At 42.7% G+C, this 23,978-nt stretch overlaps 1 protein-coding gene across 2 annotated transcripts in view; it reads right to left on the bottom strand.

The window, feature by feature from the left end:
- The window catches only part of ammecr1 (AMMECR nuclear protein 1), a 39,935-nt gene extending 16,401 nt beyond the window's left edge, over nt 1–23,534 (bottom strand). The window contains exons 1-2 of one of the 2 annotated variants that reach the window (XM_058415103.1): nt 21,765–23,532; nt 3,944–4,054 (exon numbers count right to left, since the gene is read on the bottom strand). In XM_058415103.1, coding sequence (XP_058271086.1) covers nt 3,944–4,054; nt 21,765–22,294 — 641 coding nt within the window. In that variant the 5' untranslated portion in view covers nt 22,295–23,532. Of the gene's footprint in view, nt 1–3,943; nt 4,055–21,764 lie in introns of both variants that reach the window. The other variant, XM_058415104.1, reaches the window with a different exon arrangement.
- Between the last annotated feature and the right edge of the window lie 444 nt (nt 23,535–23,978).

The raw sequence follows: 23,978 nt of genomic DNA, 5'->3' as shown, positions 1-23,978 counted from the left end.
ACTCTGAGAAAAAGTATGTTTGAGTCTTAAATGTTCAATCACAGGAGGAATAAAGATCTCTAACCAAAAAAGAAACGTCAAAACTAAAGCGATTCTTTAAGGATTTACGGAACATCATTCGCTCAAATCCATGAATGAATCAAATAATCTGAGGGTAAAGCCATGGTGTTCGCTGCATGAGGTGACCTCCCCTACAGGCTCAGAGAATGGAATCATCCCAGCAACAGATCCAGCCAATAGGAAGCATGAGCAACTCGCAGCCAATGAAATCGGGCTGGACTCGGCAGATGTCTGTGCGAGAGTGCGTGAGAGCGTTTGAGAGCATGCGAGAGCATGAGTCTCATATCCCCTAACTGTTCAGAGGATTTTATTCACGGCCACCTGCCTCGCTGTCACACCCAGGAGGCATGTGAGAGAGGTGATGATGATGAAGTCTGAACTCTGGGGCACAGAGGATCACTGATACTTGTGAATGGATGAATGGATAGATAGATGAATGAATGAAATGTTTTCTCTGGGAGGCATTGCCACACTTTTATGTTCCTCTCGCACAAAAGGAGATGGCAAACACCACAATGGAGCCTTAGAACACGGCATGGAGAACAGAAGAGGACTTCCTGCTGTCATTCCTGCTCCGATAATCTCTCTCTCTCACTCCCCCTCTCTCTCTCTCCCTCGTGTATATCGTGCTCAGTCCTGCTGTGAAACTCATCCAGGGATGTTTACTCAAATTACTGTATATCTTATTTTACACATTTTGTCTACGATCTCTTAAATAAATTCTATTCTCTTAAATAAAACTAAACCAGAGACGACCACGTGATCGAGGCATGACTCGGGAATGATCGACAGCTGTGCCACCAGGAAGCCCCTTCCCTCCACTCCGTCTCACATTTCCTCGACTCTGGAGTTCTGTCCCCATAACAGAGAAAAGTCATTAATGTGATAAATCTGTGCATGTTCTCCCCGTGCCTGCATGGGTTTACTCCAGGTACTCCGGTTTCCTCCCACAGTCCAAAAACATGTACATTAGGTTGATTAGTAATTCTAAAAGTGTGAGTGTGTGTGTGGTTGTCTGTCTATATGTGGCCCTGTGATGGACTGGTGACCTGTCCAGGGTGTACCCCTGCTTTCGCCCAATGTGTGCTGGGATAGGCTCCAGCAGATCCCCGTGACCCTAATTAGGAATAAAGCAGGTATAGAAAATGGATGGATGGATGGATGAAGGTTTCGAAGCTAATATTTTACAAATAACATGAACTGTGGTGATCTCACTGAGCAGCGGATTGGCGTCGCGAAAGCGCAAAATCTGTAAAACGATTACATCAGTAAACGTACAGCTCTGATTTTATCTGAATAATAAGAACCGCTTTAGTCACAAAATAATCCTCCTGCTTTTCCCAACAATATTTAATCCAAGCCTTCATTAGCATGTCGTCAGTAACGCAGTGACGTCGGCCGCCTTTCACGTGTCCAACCATCTCCTCACGTCACCCTTTACTACAGAAACAGTGAGTTTGACATTCTGACAGCAGCATGTTTCGGCAGGACTTGATGACCTTCAATCATTTAAATACACCACGTCTTCTGAAAACCAGGACCGAACTGATTCTCTATAATATAGTAAGAGTAATAACTCAGATCCTCACACTGATGTCAGATTATCGCGTGTGGAGTCGAGACGCTCTGAGCGCTGCGTTTAAGAGATTAGAACAGCTCCATCAGTGGAAATGAGGCACACTTTTCTCGTTTTATGCTGAAAAAGCTCGCTCCATCTCGGCCTCTGACTCGAACACAAGGCAGGGAAGAAAAAGGGAGAGCAGATAAACGTTCTTTGTGGACGTGAAAAAAGACGAGACGATAAAGTCCAGCCACGTTTCTGCTGCTCTCAGTGCAGACACGCTACTGAATTACGGAATGACTTCCTGCATAAACACGGCACTCCTGCAGAATTATTACGCATGCGACTCGTTTAAAAGCTTCACTTAAATCAAAGCGCTTGAGCGAGGTCACTGTTCGGAGTCCGTGATTATGAAAAAATGCCGCAGGGTTTGATTTAAAAGACGGATTAAAAGCTTCATTTACATTTCAGACTCCATCCTGATTGTGACGTTCGCTCGGATGATGTTTTATATAGTAATAAAGTAATTTATTTTTTAATAAAAGTAATAAATTATTTTTATATTTTTTTGTAATTGTAATAGTAATAAATTATTTTAGTACTATAATAAATTTATTATATTATTATTATTTGTTAATTAATATTTCATTTTACTGTAATCTCATTTAAAAGGAGAGAAGTGGAATTTTATTTACTGCGTCTGAATCAGTCATGTCGTAAACCAACCCAAAAACACTGACCCCAAAATCAACTACTGACCCCGAAAATGCGATAAACCTTCTGGCAAAGAAGGACAGATTTCTCTTTTAAATCTTCGGGATGTACCGATGATGAGGCTCAGGAACAGAGGAACGTCATAGTCATAAACGTTTCCCCCAAACGTTTGAAAAGCTCTGTATTCTGCTGAACAGGACAGCAGATGAGAAAAGTGACAGCTGATAAATGATAATTTTGAAGGAATAATAAGTGAAAAGTCGAGTCGGTCGTCAGAGGAGGGAACGTCTCTCTTCAGACGGCTGGAGAAAAGCTTGCTGAAGTCTGCAGTTCTCCTGAGCAGCACAAAGGAGATGGAGATGAAGACGGAGTAGGAGATGAAGAGAGAAAATGTACTGCCTGAATATTAAACACTCTACATAAGCTGAACTGAGAGACTTGAAAGGTTAACTCTGCTACGGGAAACGCAAACATTAATGAAATGACTGAGAGGCAGAAACCTAGCAGTGTGTGAGTGCAGTGAGTGTGAGCAGTGTGTGAGTGCAGTGAGTGTGTCTGCAGTGTGTGTGTCTGCGAGAGTGCAGCGAGAGTGTGTGCAGCGTGTGAGTGCAGTGAGAGTATCTGCAGTGTGTGAGTGCAGTGTGTGAGTGCAGGATAAGTGTGTATGAGTGACTGTGAATGTAGTGTGTGAGTGCAGTGAGAGTGTCTGCAGTGTGAGTGCAGTGAGAGTGTGTGCAGTAAGTTTGTGCAGTGTGTGAGTGCAGGATAAGTGTGTGTATGAGTGACTGAATGTAGTGTGTGAGTGCAGTGAGAGTGTGTGTGAGTGAAGTATGAGTGAATGTGTGTGTGAGTACTCTGCTAGAGGAAACACAAACATTAATGAAATGACTGAGGCAGAAACTTAGCAGCGTGTGAGTGCCAGATGAGTGTATACACCTGTGTGTGTGTGCGCGCGAGTGTGTGTGACTGTAGTGTGTGGGTGTGAGTGAGTGAGTGAATATGAGAGAGAGACAGAGAGTGTTTTGGACAACACTATAAAACCCAGAAACTCCTCCCACAGAAACCTGAGGTCAGACTGGAACCCTGGAGCTGTGCGACGGCGTCACCGCTCCGGGCGAGTCATTCGATTTACGTAGATATTAACAACTTTGTCTTTTCCTAGCCAGATATTACACTGTTTACAAACTGCAGAATCCTTCAGAAGTGCTGAACTCTGTGTTTCAGCTCCAGACTCCTTTCTCCTCCTACACACTCCACAATCTGTTCCCAGCTGCTCCGAAGCCGTTCTGCTGGACCGACACTTTCGACTCCTATTTTTTTTCCCTTTAGTTTGTCATCCGCCTGCATGAACAGAACACTGCACAAACCCGAGCTGAGATGATTCATCGGTCCGAGCTCTAACATTTTTTCATCTCATGATGAGTGTGTCATCAGTGTGTGTGTGTGTGTGTGTGTTCTCCACACAGCAGTGGGAACCATGACTTCACTTTGCACCGTGTGTGAATTATTTGTTTTATTCCTTATTTACAAAGAAAATTCGGTTAAGCTGCAAATCAGGTCATTTTGTCATTAAATAATTAAAAAAACACACACAACAGCAGTGTGTACCTGGTAAGGGTGTACTCCCTGAGTCCTGAGTGCAGGTTCATGGCAGAAAATGTACCTATACAACCCCTCAACCGCTTGTCCCGGCCAATTTTCCATGTGACAAACAGTGGGCTGTGGAAAAAAAAAAAAAGAGAGAAAATTATAATAGATCTGTAGAAATCATCTCCACACACACACACACACACACACACACACACACACACACAGAGCAGCACTGTTGTGTAAAAATACACCGGATGCTGTGTGTGTACATCCTGGAATCCATTTCCAAAACAATTTAAAAGTGTAGTAATTGTGTAGTGTGTGTGTGTGTGTGTGTGTGTGTGTGTGTGTGTGTGTGTGTGTGTGTGTGTACGTGCGTGAGAAAGCTCCCACATGTCCAGGTTCACAAAAATAGACACAGCAAAACAAAAGCTTTCATTTCCAGAACTTGTTCAACGTGTTCCTTTTACATGGTCAAGGCAAACCTGTCAAAGACTGTGGGTGGAGTTTGGGAAGGACATCAGGGGTTTCAGAGGAAGGAAGTGATGACAAAATGGTGACAAACTCCTGTTTATTGCTAAGATCATGATGATAACTGCTGCGCGAGAAATATCACACTGAATAGACGAGTTCCTGTTCTCACTTACGTTATGGCTACGATAAAAACACTCGCTCCATCCTTCAGCATCCTCTCTCTGTCTCTCTCTCCATTTCTCCACCTAACCCCCCACTCACCCCCCCCCCCCCCCCCGATAAAGTGTCCTGAACTCGGTTATAACACTGTGACTGACACTGGAGACTCCTTCAACTCCACATCACCTTACCACAAAACGATTGTACATCTTACACTGTATACTGAACATTTCACGTTAATGTAAGTGAACTGTTGCTATAGAAACAATAATGTATTTGGACAAGTGAGTGAACTTAAAGCTTCTTCATTTAGCCAGCGAGGTTTTGGGCCACGTGTCAAATGTACTATGGAATTCGGAGCGAAATTGCAACGTGTTTTCTCGAACCCTCACGTGTTTCAAACATCAAAATATTTATGAAACCTGCTCACTCGGAACACGCAAAAAGAGCCGTTCTGGCAGATTAGGAATGATTTGACTTCGTTTATATTACTGATGATTCAGCATTACGATTAATACGGTGGTGGTGGGGGGGGTGGGGGGACCTGGGCAGCTTTTAGTCCCTCAGTGTGTTCGCTTATCAAGGTGTGGATACAGCTGACTGAGAGGTTCAAGCATGAATGATCAAACAGAGCTGCAATCAGTTTCAGCAGCAGAGACGACCTGTCTGAGGAGTACAGTGTGTTCTCACCAAGGACACACACTTAAAATACACTTCGAAATACCTGAGCAGAGCAAATGACTTTTCCTTCAACTCTAAAGAATCATTTCCACCATCTCAGGTGTTAAAGAGAGCAGAGGCGGAGGAACATCAGCAGCTGTGTGGTCAGGAACTGCTTAGCAGGCAGAGACAGTCAAACAAAGCTGGGATTTTAAGTGAAAGACAGACATAACGTTATATTGACAATTTAACAACGTCCACATGAGGGCATTTGTTCGAGTATGTCAGAGCGCTGACCGTTGCAGGACAGAGGGGAAAAAAGGAAACGGGGGATTTAATCACTTTCTGATTATCATCTCATTACGTTTATTTGAAAAGCGTTAGATCTGACACTTTGAAAGATTAAATAATAAACATTTTTGTCCGTTTCGTCCGTAACGAACAGCTAGCTGATGTTAACTGAACACGTGTTCGCCGAGTGGAACACACTGATGGATTTTATTTCACATGAACAAACTGAAAACAGCGGTGTATGACATGGACTGAAGGGGGTGGGGCTTCCAGGTGGCATCACTACATATCAGACAGTCTTAACACTTACACAACTGGGATCCCAATTCATGTGTGGATTAGAACGTCTCCTGTTGTAGGAGTAAGAGTATGATATTTTTGGAGTGTTTATGAGAGACAACCGGCTCTAGTGTACTCTGATGTTAAACTGTGTAAACATCAGTATGTCTGATAATACCGTATAGTAAGATGAATGAAAGTATAGTTCATTCAGACGAATCTTTGGCCTGTTTTTTTTTTTTTTTATTTTAGATGCATAGTCTCAGTGTTGAGATATCTATGACAGGTGTGACGGCAGTGACGACCAACATCCATTCATTTCTAATGAAGAGTCTCAAGTTACAGCCGACGAAGCTAAATTAGTAATGGACAGGTTTAAAAAATAATAAAAGTTGAGTCTACACTCATTTAAAGATCAGACCATGAACATGGAACAACCAACTGAACATCTCTGCTTCATACAGCAATCATGTGAATCATCTGAATCACGTGAATCATGCCCGTAAGAGAATTCACAGTAAGCAAACACATCTATTATTAGTAGCTTCTGCTTCTGTCTTGCCCTTGTCTTGTCGTTCATGCATAATTAATCAAGCCCAGTGGAGGGAAAGACCAGAAAAAGTAAGAAACAATGTGATTATTTATATCATGAATGTGTGACGCGAAAAGCGAACAAGTCCATCACTAAGAATCCGCTAACTGTCTGAGCTTCTTGGGACCTTAATGAAGCTAAAGACCAGAAGAGAGTGAAATCAGAGGATGGAGAAGATACGGTGGAGAGAAAGACCAGCAAACTGACTATTTCCTGCTGAAACAGGAAGTCAGAGTGAGCACTGAACATTCTTGTGCTTGACTGATTCAAACAACCAAAAGTATCTGACATGCAGCAAGCCACACCCCCTGCTAATCTAAATAAACCTGACAAAGCTAAGTAAATATGAAGAACAGAAATTCTGCCTCCCTCTGCACAAACCACACCTCCTTTTGTACAAACCACACCTCCCTCTGCACAAATCCCCTCCTCCCTCCGCAAAAGAATCTTGGGAGGAAGTGATGGTTGAAAAAGTGCATACATTTTGACTGGACAATCTATAAGATATGAACAAATAAGAATCTGATATTGTAGAGACTTCACAGACACTAACAGACAGGTACAAACTGCTTCGATTGAGTGAGTCTATTGTTTTTTTTTTAAAGAAAAAACGGAAAAAGCTCAGAGAAAAGAGAAGATTTTGCAGAAAGACAGAGATGAGATAGCAAAACAGGAATTCAGGAAAAGGCCAGAGGAGAAGATTAACTGCCCCAGGTTGGGTGCAAAGAGGTGAGAAGCCTGAAACCGGGAGTGCCCTCTTTTTAGATTAATAGCTTTTAATCTCATACTGCAAGATCTCTGGGTCTGGACCAATAGTACTGCCAAAAAAAAATAGAAAAGAAAAGAAAAGGAAAAAAATTCCACTGAGGCTTCTTCAGGACTCCTGAACTTGCGAGTGTGTTGGAGAAAGAGAAGAAGAGAAGAAGTGGGGAAGAGGAGATGCCTGTCATGGAGGTTAGCGAGGTTGTTATTTCAGCTGAGTCGACACTCCACACGACACCATCGCTTTCTCTTAATGAACTGTGGACAGTAGGACGGCTGCAGATCTGCGCAAACAAACGTGTGTCAGACTGAGCAAACACACGGTGAACAAAACGTCTGTAATCCAGGCGACGACTGAATTCCTTTTCACTGAGATATCAGAGTAAGTAGAGCCCAAAAGCCAAAGAATCGGACACACTTCGGTTTGATGCCAGACTTAAGTGACGTGGCAAATCTCACATCGCGTTTGTGCGAGAAGCCGTGCGACACACGTCACCAGGTACACAGAAGGAGCAGAGACAGACAGGAGCAGAGTTTGGTGATACTTTTATTTAACAAATATGCAACAGAAACAATGAAAATCTGCTTTTTAACCTCCTGGACATCGTTTGCGTGAACAGAGATGGAATGAAGAGACGATGAGAAAAAGACGATCAGAGAATCAAAGCTGGGAAACAAAGCCATCGTAAACTTGGTAGGGTTTTTAGAAAATGAATCCTAATTAATTGTCCAAATTAAGATGATGTTTTCCATCAGTAGATCAGAACATTTGCTCATCACTTAGTTGAACCAGGAAGAAATCTTTCAAAATGCTGGAAATTTCACCTGATTGAGATTTTTTTACAAAAGAGGAATGTTTTTCGGAACTCTATAGAGTAGAAAATGAAATAATTCAGATGTCTAGATATCCAGAACACACTCCAACAACAACCTAACAATTAATAATTAACACATACTAAAAATAATTTATTTAATTAACCTGATCAAAAATGAATCTGATCTCGTTAAACACCCCACACGTTTTTGTTCTACCTGTACCACCTGATCCAGAACGCCCCTGTGTCAGGAAAACGCCACACTGAGAAAGCTTTCGCTTCTGAAAAGTGACAGTAATTAGTCCCACAGGAAGCTCTCGCAACATTCACTCGGCGCAAATGGGAGGCATCCCGAGAGACGCAGCACTCGCCCATCACGCAGGATGAAGAAATCAGAAACACCCTTCACCTCTTTCTTATCCGTCTGTTCTCTCTCGCAGAAGCACTGCAATCCCACAATGCACCACGTTTAGTCTCCCTGCTGGCATAGGCTCAACGCCTGAACATCATTCAGAAAATGAATGAACAAACATGACATCGACATTGACGGTACAGAAATATAATACAGCATACAGATGTGGTGTGGTCATGTGATACACAGGCCACGCCCCCTACAGCAAGATGAATGGATGCATATGCATAGAATGTTTAGTGTGATGAAACATCCTGAAGACATCCCCACCTCGCACCACCACCTCTGATCTGATCACACACACACACCCTCTGACACATGCTTAAATGCAGAAACCTGTTTCATCTGGTTTATAAGGAGTTGACTAATACGACAATATTTTTATCACACCGTAACACTCCTGAAATCTCCCTGAATACAAATAAGGAATGATGAAACACACGCTTTAAAATCTCTCCAGCCAGAGAACTGCCAGAACAGAACAGTCAAGACTTTAACAGCTCCTCTGCTTCTGGGTTTAAAATCCCGGAGAGGAAACCTGAAGATTTTTTTTAATGCGGCGAGATTCCGATGTCAAGACCCCGATGTCAGAGCCGTGCGTCTCGGAATAATCGTCCAGAAGAAGCGTTGTAGATCAGTAAAGATAAAATCCTGCAGCTGTGCAGCACTGAACTCTGACCCACAGAGCTGGGAGTTTTTATCAGGCATTTGGTTATGACCTCTAAAATCCCAGTGAAGCAGAACACAAACGGATCAAGAGATTAACTTCCATCGCAGGACAGGACTCTCTCTCTCTTCCGCAGGTCGAGTGATGCCACGTTAAGATAACAAAAACACACAACCTCCAAGACGGACACGATCGAGTGAGATTTCACACGTTTCTCACAGATGGAGGTGCTGTTCACATGCAGCAAGAAAGCGAATCGACTCGCTGCAAGAACTGAATCAAACACACGAAACGTTCTTCTGTGGACGATATCTTCTTGTCAAAAATACATTTTTATTTTTTCGCTTTCAGGGAAAAATATTTAACCGCGATGAAAAGACAAAAACACCAAATGAATCAAAAGAATCAAATTGCATAATGAATCAGAATCAACGCACAATTTGACTCTTTCGGGTTTTTCAGTTTCTGAAAAATGGACACAAATCCTGCACTTCGATGATCAGGACATCATCACTCAGAGGAATATGAGAGAGAGACGGTTAGAGACTAGACAAGCGACAGCCACTTTCACGTTTTCCTGACTGTATGCTAGTATTTTCAGCGTTTGTGCTAGCTGTTGAACTTTGTGCTGATGCAATACGCTAGACATCTCAGCTCTTGAACTTTGTACCATAAAGTGCAGAATTACGCAAAAGTTTTGAACAGTGAATTATTGATATCAGACTAGAGCTGAAAGAAACACAGTTACTGCTCTTTAGTTTATTATTTTGCTGCTCATTCTGTCACCATGCTTCGTTTCTTTACACCTCAATTCATTTTCTGTCTGGAATCTTTGACTGAAAAATTTGACGTACAATTTTTTTTTTTTAAGTGCAGTAGTCCGGGTTTTGTTTTAGACTCCTTACTTACACAAATAAAAACTTGTCATTTTAGCAAAGTCACTATGAAACCTGGGTTGGTATAGGGATTTGCTCATTTGTGATTGGTTGAGCCTCATATTAATCATTTTACAGACACTATTATTATACAGGCCAGTGCTGGTCCTAGGTGCGGAGCTTCACAAACATGGAGGTGTGGCTAAAAATCCATCAAATTAAAAAACAAACCTAAAAACTTCAACCTGGAAAACAAAACTAATGTTATCTAATACACAATGCCATGCAGGAAGAACCACACACTACCACACACACACTACTGCACATTATCACAAACACTACTACACACACACACACACACACTACTGCACATTACCCCACACACACACACACACAACTACACACCTCTGCACATTACCACACACACAACTGCACATTACCCCACACACACTACTGCACACATCTGCACATTAACACACACACACACACACACACACACACACACACACACACACACACACTACTACGCACCTCTGCACATTACCACACACACACACACACACACACTACTGCACATTACCACACACACAAACTACACTTCTGCACATTACCCCACACACACAAACTACACTTCTGCACATTACCACACACACACTACTACGCACCTCTGCACATTACCACACACACACACTACTGCACATTACCACACACACACACACACTACTGCACATTACCCCACACACACACACTACTGCACATTACCCCACACACACACACTACTGCACATTACCCCACACACACACACTACTGCACATTACCCCACACACACACACACTACTGCACATTACCCCACACACACACACACTACTGCACATTACCCCACACACACACACACTTCTGCACATTACCCCACACACACACACACACTACTGCACATTACCCCACACACACACACACACACCTGCACATTACCCCACACACTACTGCACACTTCTGCACATTACCCCCCCCCACACACACACTACTGCACATTACCACACACACAACTACGCACCTCTGCACATTACCACACACACACAAACTACACTTCTGCACATTACCACACACACACAAACTACACTTCTGCACATTACCCCACACACACACAAACTACACTTCTGCACATTACCCCACACACACACAAACTACACTTCTGCACATTATCACAAACACTACTACACACACACACACTACTGCACATTACCCCACACACACAACTGCACATTACCCCACACACACACACACTACTGCACATTACACCACACACTACTGCACACTTCTGCACATTATCACACACACTACTGCACATTACCCCACACACACTACTACGCACCTCTGCACATTACCACACACACACACACTACTGCACATTACCACACACACACACACTACACTTCTGCACATTACCCCACACACACACACACTACACTTCTGCACATTACCCCACACACACACACACTACACTTCTGCACATTACCCCACACACACACACACTACACTTCTGCACATTACCCCACACACACACACACTACACTTCTGCACATTACCCCACACACACACACACTACACTTCTGCACATTACCCCACACACACACACACTACACTTCTGCACATTACCCCACACACACACACTACACTTCTGCACATTACCCCACACACACACACTACACTTCTGCACATTACCCCACACACACACACTACACTTCTGCACATTACCCCACACACACACACTACACTTCTGCACATTACCCCACACACACACACACACACACACTACTACGCACCTCTGCACATTACCACACACACACAACTGCACATTACCCCACACACACACACAACTGCACATTACCCCACACACACAACTGCACATTACCCCACACACACAACTGCACATTACCCCACACACACAACTGCACATTACCCCACACACACAACTGCACATTACCCCACACACACAACTGCACATTACCCCACACACACAACTGCACATTACCCCACACACACAACTGCACATTACCCCACACACACACTACTGCACATTACCCCACACACACTCACACTACTGCACATTACCCCCCACACACACACACACTACTGCACATTACCACACACAAACTACACTTCTGCACATTACCCCCCACACACACACTACTGCACATTACCCCACACACACAACTGCACATTACCCCACACACACAACTGCACATTACCCCACACACACAACTGCACATTACCCCACACACACACACACACCTGCACATTACCCCACACACACACACAACTGCACATTACCCCACACACACACAACTGCACATTACCCCCCCCCCACACACCACTGCACAATACCCCCCACACACACACAACTACACATTACCCCCCACACACACACAACTGCACATTACCCCACACACACACAACTGCACATTACCCCACACACACACAACTGCACATTACCCCACACACACAACTGCACATTACCCCACACACACAACTGCACATTACCCCACACACACAACTGCACATTACCCCACACACACACACACCTGCACATTACCCCACACACACACACACCTGCACATTACCCCACACACACACACACACCTGCACATTACCCCACACACACACAACTGCACATTACCCCACACACACACAACTGCACATTACCCCACACACACACAACTGCACATTACCCCACACACACAACTGCACATTACCCCACACACACTACTGCACATTACCCCACACACACACACACTACTGCACATTACCCCACACACACACACACTACTGCACATTACCCCACACACACTCACACTACTGCACATTACCCCACACACACTACTGCACATTACCCCACACACACACACACTACTGCACATTACCCCACACACACACACACTACTGCACATTACCCCACACACACACACACTACTGCACATTACCCCACACACACACACACACACACACACACTACTGCACATTACCACACACACTACTACACACTACCACACACATTACACACTACTGCACATTACCACACACACTATTACACATTACCACACACAACTGCACATTACCACACACACTACTACGAACTACTGCACATTACCACACACACACACACACACACTACTACACACTTCTGTACATTACCCCACACACTACTACACATTACCACACACTGCTACACACACACTACTACAGCAGGTCCGCGGTTTACAACATCCTCGACTTGCACCGTTTCGTGATTACGTCGCCATCTCCGACTTATGGCGTTTGCAACGTTAAAACAAATTTTGCGCAGGAACTAGTTGGTGAGCGGAGCGGACGAATACGTTGTCATGCGGTGCTATACAAGGAAGACGGAAGTATGCGAGTTCCGACTTACGGCGAAAATCGCGTTACGTCGCGCCGTAGGAGGACCCCCTGTACACACCTCTGCACATTACCTCACAACTACTGCTCCACACTACTGCACATTACCCCACACACAACTACTGCTCCACACTTCTGGACATTACCCCACACACACCTACACACTTCTGGACATTACCCCACACACTACTACACACTTCTGGACATTACCCCACACACTACTACACACTTCTGGACATTCCCCCACACACTACTACACACTTCTGGACATTACCCCACACACTACTACACACTTCTGGACATTCCCCCACACACTACTACACACTTCTGGACATTCCCCCACACACTACTACACACTTCTGGACATTACCCCACACACAACTACACACTTCTGGACATTACCCCACACAACTACACACTTCTGGACATTACCACACACTACTACACACTTCTGGACATTACCCCACACTACTACACACTTCTGGACATTACCCCACACTACTACACACTTCTGGACATTACCCCACACTACTACACACTTCTGGACATTACCACACACTACTACACACTTCTGGACATTACCACACACACACACACACATTACCACACACACACACTACTACACATTACCACACACACACACCACTACACATTACCACACACAACTACTACTACACACTTCTGTACATTACCACACACTAGTCAGCCATGTTTCCTTTTCCCGAGGACTCCGCCCAAACACCTGCGTTACTCTGTACTATAATCAGACATGCAGAACTCAGACTTGGTTTCACAAATGAAACCAGATGAAAAGTGAAGCTTTGGGAATTGAGGAGAAAAGAAAATTCCACTTCTGGTGAAGCTCCAGCTCTCAGCTCCGAGCTCGTAGACTATAAATAGAGAGCACTAATTCAAGAAATCCCTGAGCGTGTAAACCAAGAAAGGGTCACATGACATGCTCTCAGCCAATGGCTATTCACTTCCTGATTCCGCTTAGAGAGAGAGAGAGAGAGAGAGAGTGAGAGAGAGAGAGAGAAAAAGACATATAGCTGATGAAGGTCATATCTATATATATATGGTGGCCATGATGGTCATATATACATCCTATATGTGTATAGATTATATGACCATCTATATATGATGGGCACGCATATATATATATATTTTTAATTACATCTTGCTTGTTTGTGCTAGAACGTGATCCAGAGAATACAGCCCTATTCAGATGTGATTAAATGTAGAAAATATTTATTTTCTAAGTTTACATGCGTGACTCTGATTTTGTTTCACACTCATAAGCCTGAGAAGGTTACGAAGTTTCTGTTCATATCTCGTATCCCGCTCGACAAACTGGAGGATATTGAACTGTTCAGGATTCTGCCTGTTGGAGTAGAGGAGCGAGATGAAGCCTGTGGATCGCTGACTGAAGCAGAACGCAATTTGTTTTCATTCACATCACTACAATAGAATGGCTTCATGACTGCAGACTCTATAATCTACCCTCCAGCTGGGAGGAATTCAGAGCGACGGCCGCGTCCCAATCCGTGTGCTGCAGGTTGAGGAGGGCGCCTATGGAGTGACCACAGGCTGCAGTTACGGGACGCAGCTTCAGAGATTCTAACGGATCGCTGTCGCTTCTACTCCATCACAGAGCAATAAAACTTTAAGAAGCCCGTCTCAGCGTTTCCCGTGTGGTCCGATGTTAAAGCCATAAAATAAAATATCACAATATTCACTCGGCGATGACTACAACGACACGTTAAATTATACAAATAAAATGCCAACAAAACAGCAGCATACTGCGGAACAATTAAACGTACAAAATTATTTCTAACTAAAAAAAAAGGTCAAAATGACAATTCTTTAAAAATAAAATACCTTTTCAGGCATAGAGTTCAGAGGTTTAGACTCAATTTAGAGTCTAAGTTTAGACTAAATAACTTACATTAAACAAATATGAGAAAATCACCTTCGCTACTTGGACATTTAACAATCTAGGATATTTTTAAATAAATAAATAAATAAATAAAAAAAAAAAGATATTTTAAACCAGATTCTGGGTGATTTTTAAAAAATAAAATAAAAAGCTTTTTTAACCTACTGTGTAAATGATGTACATGTCAAGAACATGTTTATATTTCTATATTTCATTACATCTTCATGAATTATATTTTCTGAGTGTAAACATTTTTTTCCAACAAGATTTTGTCTCTCGTTTTTTTTTTTAAACTCACTGTTTTCCAGCCCAGTGTTTCTGTTTAATAATATAAATTATACTGAACGCTGTTCATTAGATAGAGAGAAAACGAAAAAATTACAATTATTTTTAATATTAAAAAATAAATATTAAATATTATTTAAAAATACTCATTTATACATGAGGGATAATGATTTCCCATAGAATATATAATAAAATAATCAGTTCGTCACAAGAATTTTTAGACATGGTTGTGATCACAGTCTTTTTATAACGATGTGTTTTTAACAGCAAGCAGACAACGTTTTAATGATTTGTTCTGTTTGAGTCACATTTCCTCCGTTCGGTGTTAATATTTATATTTGTTGCCGGCTACAGACATGTTTCTTGTCTGACTCAATGTTTTTGTCTTTTGTGCTGTAGCTTTAACAGCGTCACAGTGAAATCCCACATAGACAAAACCAAAACAAACAAACAAACTTGTCTTTCTGACACTACAGGGATTCACTCGCGGTCATTACACTATTCAACACCATAAACACTTATTCACCTCATGTTTAATAGACAAAGAGGCGAAACTCGCTCAGTGACTCGAGCATCAAAGTGGACCAAGGTCCATAAAATCAACACGCTCTCGGTTCTGGATAAAAATAAATAAATCAAGCCACGCCCACTTTTCCACGAATACTGCTTGTGAGTTTCGCTTTACATTTTACAAAAAAATGAATTTTAAGTGACTGACAAAGTCAAACCAAAACATCCCCAGAGGCGAGAAAAATTATTAAAGCTTTGTTTTTACAATTGTGTGACGCAGTGGAAAAAAAAAAAAAACAGCTAGTCGCAGTGTAAACCTGTGCATGACGGACAAAAGAATAAAAACATATTAAAAAAATATTTTAATTAAATAATTAATATTGAATAAGAGATTTTAAAACATACGCAGGAAGTCAAAAATATACGAGTTATTTCTACTAAATTTAAAAAAAAATATAAAAAATAATTCTGGTATTTGAGCACGTGATATAAAACTGTCAGAGTCCAATTTACCCTGCAGCGAGATCAGATCATTACTCAGAATTTCATCTAACCACATGCCACCAGTTTAAAGTTCCTATTCTGACTCCACCACTACAAACCACAGGGAACAAAATCTGGGATAAGTCCAGAGCGTGATCTTAAGCAGTCATTCCTCCAGCATGTCGAGGTCAATCCACGAGTCCTCGTGTCGCTTTATCAATTTTAAATGCGATTTCTGAAGATCACTGAATAGCTGAAAGTTCACACGCTCATTCAGTCAAGTCAGCACTTTTACTTCCATGATTCTCTTCATCTAACGCTTGACAAACGCAGAAGGTTTTTACTTCAGATTTATAAAACTAACACTCATTTTCCAAACTGCTGGACAGAATGGGTTTTGTCGCATATACGACGGCACTTTTGAAACAGTATCAGTGTACAGACTACGGTTCAGTCACCTCACCGTCTCGATCAGACGAACCTCAAAAATCGTGCGACACCTAAAACCGTAACACTTAAAGCCAAAATATTGCGTTCTACAGCCCTCCTGAGCACACCGACCTCTCGAGAACATTTTAAGCGTCTTCATTATGAAAGCTCTCTCTCTCTGAGCCATGTGAGGGGTTTAATCTGGAGCAGGTCTCTCAACGTTCCTCAGTGGGACGCCGGCGTGAGACGATACACTAAAGACTCGATATTCTGGATTGTAGGAAAAGTAGATCAGGATTTGTATCCTTTTCTGCTATTGTTAACATTATACACTGACCAGGTATAACATCATGACTGGCTGCCTAATATTGTGTTGGTCCCCCTTTTGCTGCTAAAACAGCCCTGACCCGTCCTGCCCTGTGTATTCTGACACCTTTCTATCAGAACCAGCATTCACTTCTTCAGCAATTTAAGCAACAGTAGCTCGTCTGTTGGATCGGATCACACGGGTCAGCCTTCACTCCCCACGTGCATCAGTGAGCATTGGGCGCCCATGAGCCTATTGCCGGTTCCTTCCTTGGATCACTTTTGATAGATACTGACCACTGCAGAACCACCACTGGGAACACCCCACAAGAGCTGCAGTTTTGGAGATGCTCTGATCCAGTCATCTAGCCATCACAATTCTGCCTTCATCAAACTCACTCAAATCCTTACACTTGCCCATTTTTCCTGCTTCTAACACATCAACTTTGAAGACAAACTGTTCACTTGCTGCCTAATATATCCCACCCACTAACAGGTGCCATGATGAGATCATCAGTGTTATTCACTTCACCTGTCAGTGCTCAATGTTATGCCTGATCGGTGTATTGTATTAATATCTTTTCAAACATGGTATCATTATTAAAATGTGATGGTAGATTTGGGTCTTTGTTGAATAAATAAGAAACTGGTGTTGTGTTATCCCTGCTGCTCTGGCTGCCTGACCTCCAGGTGAACCACACGAATGCCCCACACTTACCATGTTAATCGTACACATCAGATAAACACTAAATATATTATTTTTATAGTTCCTCATTTTCTGTTCCTTATGCAATTAGTTTGTCTTTACATCACTGCCACCACACACAAATCACTTCTGAACCTTTTTTTTTTTTTTTAAGATGCGAGTGTGACTTACATCAAGCCCTCGCTGGTTTTAAAACACATTTCAGACCAATTTCAAACCTGAGTATACCTGTGTGAGTGTGTGTATACATTGTGGTTTGCAGTCACTGGACTAGATGATGTTCAGCAGCAGTGTATGACGGGTTGTTTTGTTGAGTTCTGACAAGCCAAATGAACAAAAGAGTCTTGAGCTGAAACATGCTCCCTAAAGCTTCATTCTAATCAGTTTAACATTTTCGGGTGATGAAGAATGCAGGCTTCAAGACAGTTAGGATCTCACTGGCGAACTTCATGCTCTGGATACAGTGACCTCTGCTGCTGCTGCCTAATGTGTATAAAGATTTAAATCTACTCATGATGAATATTAAACATAAATATTGTGATTGATGATGCAAGCAGCAAATTTCTCTCTCTGGTGTTTTTTATCACGAGCAAGAACCTTAAAATAAAATATTCGCTTATTTAGGTTGCTGATGTCTCGATATTTGACATTATCACCATACTGATTCATGACAATACAAAAATGATTGAAAATGATGAAAAAAGTTACGAATCTTTTACCTGCCCCTTCACAAGCGATGATGACGTAGAGAGAGCATCTAAAGAGCATCGGAGGTCTGAGAAAAATCACTTTGCTGTCACATTTTCCTTTAATAATAACCGGTTTGTGATTGACACGTCGATCAGATTGCCACCCCACTGTGAAAGGTCACGATGTATAACGCGAGGGCGACATTTCTACAGGTCGAGGTGCAGAATTCATCACAGAAACAGAGCTGCTTGTGGCTACAGTTCAGCTGGTCGACTGTAAATCATTAAGCCAAAGACTTAAAATTCTCAGGCTCTATAAACACAGAGCGTTTCATTAAGCCGGAATGGGATTGAGAGCATGCACAGGGAACGTATAAAATCCCGCTTAATTTCAGCAAACACAGAATGATACAGATGTCCTTAGTACTTCAGTACAGGGGGGAGAGAACATCGTTCGGACGCTTATCCGAGATAAACGGTGCATTGTTGGATTTTATGAGCACACCGGATATTATGTCGCTGCATCGAGGAGGACAAGAGACCAAAACTTAGCTAATTTTCCGACAGTGGAGAGCGGTTTCTGAAATAGCAGTGGATGTAAATGTTTAAACTTGCGACGGACACCAGTCCTTGAGTGCTGGTGGTGTTGGTGGAGGAGTTTTTCCTCCTAAACCTACTTACTGTGGTTTAACATTTCAAGTGTCGTCACATTTCCAGTGATTTACACCACGGCCACCATTTTGTAAACGTCGAGTTACATACTGACAGTATTCTAGCTTGTCCAGATCACTCCGTCGGTGTGTTAGATTTGATTTAGTGTAAATTATATTTATAGGTCACTATTACACTCAAATGCTGTCTGCTGGTTGACAAAATGGCTGATGCCCCAAGTGACCCAGATGGGTGGGGGGAGGAAAACCCTATCTACAATAAACAAAGTGTTTACTGACAAAGCAAGCAAAGGAAAAGGAAAATTCACATCATTTTTAAGGTTAGCGCACAGCAGGGATCTGTAAACAACAGTGAATGAGGTTCATGAGGAAAACGAGGCATTAATAATGAAATAGTACTAATTAAGAGCTAAAAGACAGAGAGTCACGGTCACGCTGGAATCTGAAGAACCTTAAAGAACCGTAGAAACCCGGGAATGTTTCTTAAAAACGCAGGCGGTTTGGTCCGAAGCCATGGGTTCGTTTTCGTCAGGTCTATGATAACTTGCTTATCCGAATAATTCACACTGTTTCCATAGAAATGACACATTCATGGGGACTTCCTACAGCGGACGATACAGAACTTATCATAAATCGTGTTACAAAATGTATTGTTTAATAGTAAAGACTGAAAGAAACGGGGATAATCATGAAGTGTTGACGTTTTCTGTTAGGAGAGGTTTATGTAACATTCATGGAAGGAGTCTCCAGTGTCAGCACTTCCTAACAGTCCAGGTGCTTCCTGTATAACGTGTGAAAATGAAGACACGTCACATAAACTCTAGCAGAGCTTTTTCATCTATTTCTTGTTTCTGAATTAAAGGCTGTGCAACCCGATACACTCGGAAATAACTCTGACAATGCGACCCTTTCTAAAGATAATCTGGCTATCGTGATGTCTTTTTATAAACTGCTTATATGGGCTGTTTATATTCATTTTTATAACCTGACACTGTAGTTGACATGATGTTGCTATTTAAGCTTAAGTAAATATAATATAAATAAATAATTTTATTATTATTATTTCTATACCGTGATATCGGTAACCTATTAGAGAAATGCCCAAGAATCGTGATAATTTTTTTTTGACACATCGTTCAGCCCTGAATATTTTACTACACATAAATATTATATCTTTTAAATAGAAATAAAAAATTCCAGATGATGGAATGATTAGATGTGAAAGACCAAAGCAGTGAAGAAGAAGAAAAGAAAGAGAGAGAGAGAGAGAGAGAAAGAGAGAGAGAGATTCAATAAGCAGCTAAGCTAATTAGGTTTCAGTCAGGTCAGTGCAAGTTCAAGCTAAAAACACGGACATTAATTAAATATATTAAATTAAATTAAATATATATTTATTTTAATAACCAGAGGTCATTTTAACAAACGTGCTTCCAAACACCGAGTCTGAAACCTCGACTTTAAACCGCATCCAAGTGTTAAAAAAAGCAAACAAGCTCAACAACTCGGGCTTTGTTAGCGACTTAGCACAGGGATGCTAGCTACCTAACTAGCCGTTTGGCTAAATCATGAGTCTCGAGACGTCGATAAAATAAACAAATGACACAAAAAACATGTTGGAAATGCGCCTATTAAGTGTACGTTTACGAAATATTGAAATAAACCACGTTTCAACTTATTTTCAGTGAACGAATAACGAAGTAAAACATTTTCACAATCTTGACTAGCTATCAATTATACTCGATCTGGGGCTCAGAAACAGCGTTCAATATGAATTAAAGCCATTGTTTAAGATTAGCCGGATATCTAAAACTAGCCGGAATTAAACTATCATCATGTTAACAGAGAGAGAATAAATCAATCCAGGGATTTTAAAAGAATATAATACTAGCTAAGAAGAGATATATCGGTTTAGGGGGAGGGTGAAACAAAAAGGTAGAAAAATACACTAATAATCTAATGCTGCTCTGACATCTGAATAAAAAGTCATTAGGAAGTTGGTGTTGATCTTTGTACGTAAATATACAAAACATGGGAATTAAATTTATATTTGAGTTTGTGATAAGTGAAGGAAGGAAAGTAGTAGTGTGAGTGGAGGAAAGAAAAAATAATAAAAATTAAAAACTCGGTAGTGTCAGTGTGGGAAGCTTGACTTAGAGACAGTGCGTAAGTAGTGTTTATCTCTCTCTCTCTCACACACACACACAAAGTTTATACAAAATATAAATTGTTAAGGGAATCATGTAATAAACCGATGGGTTTAATGTGAAGTGAACACGCGGTGTCCTTTTTAACAATGGGATTAGTTAAAAGCAGAAAAGAAGGGGGAGTATGTATCTAAGTACATCTATATATAAATGTAAATATTTCACTCGACATGACAAAGAGAGACAGTGATTTAGCTTTAGCCAGAGTGCTAATACTCACAAGGGGTCGTTTGTAAACCTGGGTGTTCGGGGAGGCTGGTATCCGTAAAGATGGCAATAAAGCACGTCGAAACAGAAGCAACACATCTCCGCCGAGACCACCATCTTCCTGGCTGAGCCCGGTCCCGGACTGAGGTTCGGGGAGAGGCCGGTGCTGGAGTTGTAGCCTCCTGGAGTTGGAGACAGAGCGGTTGTTGTGTTGTTGCTGCTGCTACCACCGCCGCTAACACCACCTCCACCACTACCACCACCGCCGCTGCTGCTGCTATTATTACTACTACTACCACTACAACTCCCGCTGCCCCCCGGACCCCCGAGGCCGTTCACTCGGTTCACGCTTCCGGCCACGACAGTCGACGACGAAGACCCGATCCCCAAGTCCGATCCGCAGTGCCCGGTCCCGGCTGCCCCGCCGCCCGCCCCGCCGGGACCCCCGGATCCGGGGGATCCCGACAACTTCTGCTTCTTCACCCCGCAGCAGCCGGCCGCCATCTTCGAACAATCTGCACCGACACACCGCTTCCGACCCATCGCCGTCACGGCGGGAAGGGCGGGGCCAAACGCCGACCACGCGTAAAAATCCCACTGCGTCACGACGTACGACGCACGACGCTCCACCTTCACCGCTTTATTTAGTTATTTATTTATTTTTATTTTTTTTCCTCCTTCCTCTTCTTCTTCTCCTCCTCTTCTCAACGTAGTCACCCAGGAAGTAAGCTTACGTAAAAAAAATTCTTAAAAAAAAAAAGGGGAGGGGAGGGGAAAAGAAAGAAAGGATTCCCAATTTCCAGAGACTGCAATGTCACCCGATCTGTTTAAAGCTAGAAAAAGACCGTGAGGAAAGGAAGAAAACGTAGCCTACGCTGCAGCCTTACGCAATGTTCGCAGATAGGCAGCTCCAGCTGCGTCCCAAGGATCTGTTCAGTCGGATAAATGGGGGAAAAGTCGCAGGGTTGGGTTTTTTTTTTTTTTTTACCTCCTTCGGATGCCAGGCACATCAGTTCACCAGTTCATCAGTTCATGTGTCCCAATTGAAAACAACAACAACAAACAAAAAAGATAAATATGAGCTAGCTAGGCGGATATTGGAGCGCGCAGACACCGCACTGCACCCTCACTGTGCGGGAATCCGGGGGATCGAGCACGCAGGACCCATACGTCTCTCTCTCTCCCTCTCTCTCCCTCTCTCTCTCTCCACACGAGACGAGACGAGACGTTCCGCCCCGGACCGGAACCGTGTTTTGTCAGTTGTATACTTGCATGCGATCTCGGTCGTAAACAGACGAGTCAGCTCAGCTCGAGGCGCAGGGACCGAGAGCGCGAGCACGCACCGAAAATCGACGCAGTTTTCTGATCTCTCTCTCTCTCTCTCTCTCTCTCTCTCTCTTTCGTTCAGCGTCACTGAAACCTACGAGTCATTTCTGAGCTCATCAGTGAACCGGTGCTCCGTTTTCTCGCCTCCCTGCCGCTGTCACCTCACTGCTCAAAGCTCGAGCTGAAAAGTTTTCTCCCGGTGGGCTGGAATAAAGCTGTCATCCGTCTATCAGGACGCATTTTTTAAGCTGCACGACAACATAAACAAAGCCGTCCATCATCCGGATTCTCCCAGGCTTTGCTCAGTATTCCATGCAGAGCAGCTAGGTTTTTTTTTATTGTTGATGTTGTTATTGTTTGTTTGTTTGTTTTAGGATCCTGTGCGATCATGCAAAGCCAGCACAGCCAGCCGTGAGCACTTCTTCCACCATCCAGCACGTATTTTACGGCCAATTCTTACGCATCGTGCGTACACTGGAGTCTGTATTCTCAATCACGGCTACGTGAAAAGAATCGGTAGCGACTGAATCTTTCCGGAGTCGACACTTCACCGAGGAACCGAGCGCCTTTAGGGAATCGTGTGGGCAGGGCTACCAGGGTTTTGTTTTTGGGTTTTTGTTTGTTTGTTTGTTGTTAACGTCACTTTTGGAGCAAGATTGTGGGTGGAATAAAAGCAAGTTCAGATTATAAATAGTCCTTTTATAACTAAAATTAAATATGAAAAAGTAGGCTGTGGTAAACCAAGGGGCAGTGTAAGTGCAGACAGCGAGTCCTTTATATTGTAGTTCTTCTTCTTCGTCTTCTTCTTCTTCTTCTTCTGGCTAGAGTCATCCTCATGGCCGTCTCATGAAATTTGGCACCCTGATAGAGGATCTGAAGAACATTTTGACTACATTTGGAG

The sequence above is a fragment of the Hemibagrus wyckioides genome, linkage group LG18 (assembly GCF_019097595.1).
Source record: "Hemibagrus wyckioides isolate EC202008001 linkage group LG18, SWU_Hwy_1.0, whole genome shotgun sequence".
Taxonomy (NCBI): domain Eukaryota; kingdom Metazoa; phylum Chordata; class Actinopteri; order Siluriformes; family Bagridae; genus Hemibagrus; species Hemibagrus wyckioides.
This window is presented reverse-complemented; position numbering and strand designations above follow the sequence as displayed.